Consider the following 8,059-nt stretch of genomic DNA (forward strand, 5'->3'; position numbering starts at 1 on the left):
CAGGTGTGAGCAGCTAGGGTGGCAGGTGTGAGCAGCTAGGATGGCAGGTGTGAGCAGCTAGGATGGCAGGTGTGAGCAGCTAGGATGGCAGGTGTGAGCAGCTAGGATGGCAGGTGTGAGCGGCTAGGATGGCAGGTGTGAGCGGCTAGGGTGACAGGTGTGAGCGGCTAGGGTGACAGGTGTGAGGGGCTAGGATGGCAGGTGTGAGCGGCTAGGGTGACAGGTGTGAGGAGCTAGGATGGCAGGTGTGAGGGGCTAGGATGGCAGGTGTGAGGGGCTAGGATGGCAGGTGTGAGGGGCTAGGATGGCAGGTGTGAGGGGCTAGGGTGACAGGTGTGAGGGGCTAGGGTGACAGGTATGAACAGCTAGGATGGCAGGTGTGAGGGGCTAGGATGGCAGGTGTGAGCAGCTAGGGTGACAGGTGTGAGGGGCTAGGGTGACAGGTATGAACAGCTAGGATGGCAGGTGTGAGGAGCTAGGGTGACAGGTGTGAGCAGCTAGGATGACAGGTGTGAGCAGCTAGGGTGACAGGTGTGAGCAGCTAGGGTGACAGGTATGAGCAGCTAGGGTGACAGGTGTGAGCAGCTAGGATGGCAGGTGTGAGCAGCTAGGATGGCAGGTGTGAGCAGCTAGGATGGCAGGTGTGAGCAGCTAGGGTGAGAGGTGTGAGCAGCTAGGGTGACAGGTATGAGCAGCTAGGATGGCAGGTGTGAGGAACTAGGGTGACAGGTGTGAGCAGCTAGGGTGACAGGTGTGAGCAGCTAGGGTGGCAGGTGTGAGCAGCTAGGGTGGCAGGTGTGAGCAGCTAGGATGGCAGGTGTGAGCAGCTAGGATGGCAGGTGTGAGCAGCTAGGGTGAGAGGTGTGAGCAGCTAGGGTGATGGCAGGTGTGTCGCCAGCGCCTGGCAGGCTGTTTTGTATGAGAATTCTGTAGAAGTTGTTCTGCACTGGGGGGGAGGGTCTGTCGGCGCCGTCTGAAGCAGCTTTCCCCTCCGCCTCCACCTTGGCTCCCTGCTCAGAGCCCACCGGGAGGAAGCCGGCCGGCCCCCAGGCCCGCACCTGTGCACTGGGGACCATCAGCGGCACCAAGGTGGCGGTGGGTATGGGCACCGGGACTCGGTGTTCACAGGGATGGCTGTGAGGACTCTGGGTGCCCATGGGGATGGGGGTGGGTGTGAGGACTCTGGGTACTCGTGGGGATGGGGGTGGGTGTGAGGACTCTGGGTGCTCATGGGGGTGGGTGTGAGGACTCTGGGTGCCCATGGGGATGGGGGTGGGTGTGGGGACTCTGGGTACTCGTGGGGATGGGGGTGGGTGTGAGGACTCTGGGTGCTCATGGGGATGGGGTAGGGACTCTGGGTGCTCATGGGGATGGGGTGGGGACTCTGGGTGCTCATGGGGGTGGGTGTGGGGACTCTGGGTGCTCATGGGGTGGGGGATGGGGTGGGGACTCTGGGTGCTCATGGGGTGGGGGATGGCTGTGAGGATTCCGTGGGTATTGACGAGACCTTGAGTCTCGGCAGGAAGCCGCAGGGCTGTGGACTTCAGGCTGCCCGTGGCCGTGGCTGCTGTGGGAGGCGGCGGGCAGGCGCGTGCCCACGCTCGCGTGGGTAAAGCCTGGGTGGTGTCCGCAGGCTCCTCCGCGCAGAACGGCAGCGCCTTGAAGCGGGAGCTGTCGGGCGGAGGCTACGGCGCCAAGCGGCAGCCCCTGCCCTCCCCGTCCGAGGGCTCTCTGTCGTCGGGGGGCATGGACCAAGGAAGCGACACCCCGGCCAGGGGCTACGACGGAGAGGTGAGTGCCGCCGCGGGGTACAGCCCCCCCAGCAGCCCCCCCGGCCCCCAGACCCGGCCCCTTCGGGCGCCTCCTCTCACTCCGCTCTGCTCTGGGCTTGCAGGACTCCGACTCCCCGCGGCATTCCACAGCCTCCAACAGCTCCAACCTGAGCAGCCCCCCAAGCCCGGTGTCTCCCCGAAAAACCAAGAGCCTCTCTCTAGAGAGCACCGACCGCGGAGGCTGGGACCCCTGAGCCGGCCCACCCCCTCCCCCGCCTCTCCCCAGCATCTCCTCCCACCTCAGCGGGGAAGGACTAAAGGAGGGCAGCGCAGCCTGCCGTGGGCTGCAGTGGCGTCCTTCCCTCCGTGAACCCTCCCCTCCCCCACGCAGCTCAGCAGACCACAGGGGGTCGGCGAAGCCCGGCCGCAGCCTGGCCCAGCGGCGCCTGCCAACTAAACTGCGTTCTTCCTACCACAGTCTAAACCTGGAGATGTAGCGCTACATGCTGATGTACATAGTCAGAGAAGCATCGTGTACTCGTGAACATGGATGCGTATATAAGAGAGATCTTTAATTTAAAGAAATGTGTTTCTCGTCTTTCCCAGCCACGATACGTACAGGGTAGAAGAAAGGCCTCTCAAGGCTTGGGGGGGGGGGGCAGAGCGTGGGGGCTCCCACAGCGCCCAGCCCACAGATGGGCGGACACCGCCCTCCCCACACTGCTGCCTTCCCCCACCACCGCCCTCCCCACCACCGCCGCCCTCCCCACCACCGCCCTCCCCACCACCTCGTGTCTAACCGTCTAGAGCTGGCACCCCCCCACCCGGACTCCCGCCCACGGGCTCGAGGAGCGTGGGCGCCCTGGGAGGTTCCAGAGCGGTTCCTGAGAGCTGCTCCCCAGACACTAAGTAAATCCCCCCGCCTGCCCCGCGTGAGGGGCGGGGGACGGGCAGGCCGCAGCCCCAGAGGCCCGACCAGAGCTCGTCTGCGGCCACTGTACCCGTTACACGAGTAGAAAAATAAAGCTATCTCATGGAGCAACGAGTCTGCCTGTTCTTTCCACCTTTTGGGGGAGGTTTTCTCCCTCCTGCCGTCAAGCTAAAGCGAAGGGGTTTCCACGTCTCCTGCCTGGGCCTGCAGCTCTGCTGTCCTCGCGGTGCGCACGCGCTGTGGTCACTGCCAGCAGCCTGCGCCTCCCGCATCCGCGCATCAGTGTGGGCCTGGCTCCCTGGACCCAAGGGTATTCCGAACGGGCGTGATTCACAGTGGTTATAATCCAGATCATTCTGCTTTTGGAAAAGAAGTGTTATATCAAATACTTTTGTATATCGAGTGTCAAAGGTTAGCCCTCGTTTGGCCTGTTCAGCGGCCTGACACCTGCTTCTCTGGCTGGCCTCGCTGCGCTGCTCCTTGCTGCTCATTGGCAGTTTTGTAGTCTGTAGGAGCTGATTCTCAAGGCTGCTTCAGGGTCGGATTGTCGTGTCAACCTCTTGATGTTCCTTCGGTCGCAGCCCGGGGGTGGTAAGACTTGGCAGCAGCTGTCGAAGGTGAAGGATGTGGAGGAGACACAGGTTGCAGGAGGACGGCTTCCGGCAGTTTCTGCCCCAAGTCACCCTCCCCCCACAGAAACCGATGAGCCAGGGAGAGGGAATCATAGGGTGGGAGACATGTCTGGTGGAGAACCGGTGTGTTGGCACTTGGTGCTATCTATGTGCAGCCAAAATTCTGCTCTACCCCCGAATTCTGTTTGATTTGTCACATGCTTTCTGACTATAAAATCATACACATACATGTATACACGTGTCTATTTCCTCTTGCCAGAAGTCTTCCTGGTGAAATGATGAGTGGAGCCGGCCTGTGCTGCTTTATGAAAGTGCATCGCTCAGCCCCGGGCGCACGGTCTGCGCTGGGACACAGCCTGAGAGCCCCTGTGGCTGGGCCTGTGCTGCTTTATGAAAGTGCATCGCTCAGCCCAGGCGCACGGTTCTGCGCTGGGACACAGCCTGAGAGCCCCTGCGGCTGGGCCTGTGCTGCTTTATGAAAGTGCATCGCTCAGCCCCGGGCGCACGGTCTGCGCTGGGACACAGCCTGAGAGCCCCTGCGGCTGGGCCACTCAGCCCTGGACCCAGGAAGAGTCCAAGTTTCTGCCGTGTTTATAGCAAGTCTTCTTCCCCGCTGGCTGTTTCCCTCCGGTCATGTTACCACGTAGTGGCCACGTCTGTTCCTGAGAAGGACCAGCCAGGCCCTGTGGTCCTCCAGGGCCGCGGCGGCAAAGCCAGCACGGGCTGGGCACAGTCCTAACGCCCAGGGCCACAGGGGCACGTGCTGGCCTTGGCACTGGCCACACAGTCAAGTGCACCAGCTCTGCCCAGCGGGACTCACCACAGGTGGCGCTGGGAGCAGTCTGGCTCCCAGACCTCTAGTCCCACACCACCACATCCCAAGTTCCCTGCCCCCTGCCCCAGCCCGGGGCTAGACACACGCATGGTGGGCCAGTAGTGCTAATCTACAGTACTCTGCGGGACCCTGCAGCATGGCAGCTCCAGCAGCCCTCCCCTCCCCCCTCCCCAGGCCCAGTGTCACGAGACAGCCCTGCAAAGCCAATGGCACAACCACCCTCCCCAGCAGCCCTTTCATCTCCAAGAGCCAAGCGGCTGCCACTTCACTGGCTAGCATACCCATGCTTGTTTTATAAATCCTAGGGCTTTTTCTCATAATACTGTTGTGCAGTTTTGCATGACAGATTCACGTGGGGGGAGGGGGAAGACGCTGCCCTGAGCTCTTTTATTTGGCTTTTGTCCGAGTCTTGGGGAACTTTCTGAGATGCTCTGCTACCAAATGATGATGATGGCGGGGGTTGCACAGAAATACTTAGGGTGGAATCACCAAAACTGTAACAATTCCTCACCAATGTTTTATGCTGGTATCCCTTAGTCAGTTTTTGGTGTACTTCGACAAAAAGAACTGTTCAAATGAGGTCTTTTCTGTTTTCCTTACCCTGTTTAAAAGCCTAAAGAGTGGAGGGAATATGCTGAATCTTGCGTATCTTTTTTCTTGCCTGTCCTGCAGCTTGTACTAGGACCTAAGCACTGTCACTGAGCCTCTCTGTGCTCAAGGCTAGACCTTTACCATTTGAGCCACAGCGCCACTTCCAGCTTTTTCTGAGTAGTTTATTGAAGAGTCTCAAGGACTTTCCTGCTCTGGCTGGCTTCAAACCGTGATCCTCCCGAGTAGCTTGGATTACAGGCATGAGCCACTGGTACCTGGCTACATACCCACTTTTGTATCTACTGGGGCTTGAACTTAAGGGCCTCAGATTCACTCTGCTTCCTTCCTCATAGCTGGTGCCCAGCCCCTGGAGCCCAGCCCCCCACCTCTTGTCTGCTTATCTGAAGATGAGTCTAGGCTGTCTGCTTTGGGACTGCAGCCCTGCCGCTCTCCCTCAGCCTTCTGAGTGGGGGGGGGGGGGGGTTACAGATGTGGTGCAGCAGGTGCTGCTCCTCCTTCCTGCAGTCTTCTTCCGTGCACACAGAGGGCTCCCTGAGTTCCATGAGACACGGCGGCTGCCTTCAGCCCTGCGAGTGGCTCTGCCCATTCTCTTCTCGGATGTCCTGGTCGCTGCTGCTTCAGCCGGCGCGGGCAGCTGGGCTTCCCGTGTGCTAGCTGCCAAGATCTGCACTGGTAAGAAGTTGGGTGTGGGATTGGGTGCATCCCAGTGGGCATCCGAGGTCATGGTGTGGCGGGCGGGAGGTCACAAAGGAAATCCTACGTGGTGGTGGCTTCCACAAGGTCCCGTTCATCGTTTGTGTCGCTGCGCTCTGCGGATGCGTGGTTCAGTTGTGACCTGGGTCACTGAGCTCTGAGCTCTGCTGGCCTGTGGGTTGATTGTTGCCAGGGTCACTGAGCTCTGAGCTCTGCTGGTCTGTGGGTTGCCTGTGACCTGGGTCACTGATCTCTGCTGACCTGTGGGTTGATTGTGACCTGGGTCACTGATCTCTGCTGACCTGTGGGTTGATTGTGGCCGGGGTCACTGATCTCTGCTGACCTGTGGGTTGATTGTGACCTGATCACTGAGCTCTGAGCTCTGCTGACCTGTGGGTTGGTTGTGACCTGATCACTGAGCTCTGAGCTCTGCTGACCTGTGGGTTGGTTGTGACCTGATCACTGAGCTCTGAGCTCTGCTGACCTGTGGGTTGATTGTGACCTGATCACTGAGCTCTGAGCTCTGCTGGCCTGTGGGTTGCCTGTGACCTGGGTCACTGAGCTCTGCTGACCTGTGGGTTGTTTGTGGCCAGAGTCATTGAGCTCTGATCTCTGCTGACCTGTGTGTTGATTGTGACCTGATCACTGAGCTCTGAGCTCTGCTGACCTGTGGGTTGTTTGTGGCCAGAGTCATTGAGCTCTGAGCTCTGCTGACCTGTGGGTTGGTTGTGACCTGATCACTGAGCTCTGAGCTCTGCTGATCTGTGGGTTGGTTGTGACCTGATCATTGAGCTCTGAGCTCTGCTGACCTGTGGGTTGATTGTGGCCGGGGTCACTGAGCTCTGCTGACCTGTGGGTTGGTTGTGGCCGGAGTCACTGAGCTCTGAGCTCTGCTGACCTGTGTGTTGTGACCTGATCATTGAGCTCGGAGCTCTGCTGACCTGTGGGTTGATTGTGGCCGGGGTCACTGAGCTCTGCTGACCTGTGGGTTGGTTGTGACCTGATCACTGAGCTCTGAGCTCTGCTGACCTGTGGGTTGGTTGTGACCTGATCATTGAGCTCTGAGCTCTGCTGACCTGTGGGTTGTTTGTGGCCAGAGTCATTGAGCTCTGAGCTCTGCTGACCTGTGTGTTGATTGTGACCTGATCATTGAGCTCTGAGCTCTGCTGACCTGTGGGTTGGTTGTGACCTGATCACTGAGCTCTGAGCTCTGCTGACCTGTGGGTTGGTTGTGACCTGATCACTGAGCTCTGCTGACCTGTGGGTTGGTTGTGACCTGATCACTGAGCTCTGAGCTCTGCTGACCTGTGGGTTGGTTGTGACCTGATCACTGAGCTCTGAGCTCTGCTGACCTGTGGGTTGGCTGTGACCTGATCACTGAGCTCTGAGCTCTGCTGACCTGTGGGTTGGTTGTGACCTGATCACTGAGCTCTGAGCTCTGCTGACCTGTGGGTTGGCTGTGACCTGATCACTGAGCTCTGAGCTCTGCTGACCTGTGGGTTGGCTGTGACCTGATCACTGAGCTCTGAGCTCTGCTGACCTGTGGGTTGGCTGTGACCTGATCACTGAGCTCTGAGCTCTGCTGACCTGTGGGTTGGCTGTGACCTGATCACTGAGCTCTGAGCTCTGCTGACCTGTGGGTTGGCTGTGACCTGATCACTGAGCTCTGAGCTCTGCTGACCTGTGGGTTGGCTGTGGCTGGGGTCACTCAAGTCTGAAGCATGTTAGTACTTCTGTGGCAGCTGTCGGGCAGTTCTCGTCTCAGTGCAGTAAGGTCCACTACTTCAGATGCCCAGAGTCCAGCCTGCCCATGCCTATTGTCTGTCCTTGGTTTCGGTCCCACCACACAGTGACTGTGGTGCTAGGCCGTCCGTCTAGGCCACGTCCATCCGCCTACAGCTGCCAGAAGGGCAGAGGCAAACCCCCAAGTACTCCAACCTCCGCCTGTCCCATTCATAACTACCTCAGCTGGCAGCAAACCCTGGACTTTGGGCTGGAACGGGAAGCCATTCAGTCCCTGACCTTTGGGTACCTAAGAAAAGCAAGTAGGGCCAAGCACCCGTGGCTCATGCCTGTAATTATAACTACTCAGGAGGCTGAGATCTGAGGATTGCGGTTCAAAGCCAGCTTGGGCAGGAAAGTCTGAGACTCTGATCTCCAATAAACCACTAGAAAATCAGAAGTGGTGCTGTGGCTCAGGCGGTAGACTGCTCACCATGAGCTAGAGCTGAGGGACAGTGCCCGGGCCCAGAGTTCAAGCCCCTTGATCAACCACGAAAATAAGCAAGTAGGCGCTGGGCGTGCCGTCTTCTGGGCCCTGAGGCCTGGCCCTCCCCCTACTCTCCCTGGAAAGCTCTTCCTCCGACAGCAAGACGGTTGCTGCTCCTGCCGTTCCTCCTCTACACCCCAGGCCTGTGGCCCGATCAAGATGAGCCCGCAGGCTCCTGTGCACCCTGTGGCATGACCCTCCAGGCCCGGCGGGGTGCCGGGGGGGGGCCCAGTGATGAGCAGCCGAACCCTCGCCCTGCACAGAGGGACCCAGGTTCTTGTCCCTCCTGAACTCCAGAGAAGCTTCCGGACTTGG

The 8,059-nt window shown here is 59.4% G+C and overlaps 1 protein-coding gene across 18 annotated transcripts in view; it reads left to right on the forward strand.

The window, feature by feature from the left end:
- Cdc42bpa (CDC42 binding protein kinase alpha) overlaps positions 1 to 2,810 on the forward strand; it is a 310,452-nt gene extending 307,642 nt beyond the window's left edge. For all 18 annotated transcript variants that reach the window (XM_070023199.1, XM_070023196.1, XM_070023195.1 and 15 more), the window contains 2 exons: positions 1,634 to 1,791; positions 1,895 to 2,810. In XM_070023199.1, coding sequence (XP_069879300.1) covers positions 1,634 to 1,791; positions 1,895 to 2,026 — 290 coding nt within the window. In that variant the 3' untranslated portion in view covers positions 2,027 to 2,810. The remainder of the gene's footprint in view (positions 1 to 1,633; positions 1,792 to 1,894) is intronic.
- The last annotated feature ends 5,249 nt before the right edge of the window (positions 2,811 to 8,059 follow it).

The sequence above is a fragment of the Dipodomys merriami genome, unplaced genomic scaffold (assembly GCF_024711535.1).
Source record: "Dipodomys merriami isolate MVZ:Mamm:240054 unplaced genomic scaffold, mDipMer1.0.p SCAF_158, whole genome shotgun sequence".
In the NCBI taxonomy this organism is placed as follows: domain Eukaryota; kingdom Metazoa; phylum Chordata; class Mammalia; order Rodentia; family Heteromyidae; genus Dipodomys; species Dipodomys merriami.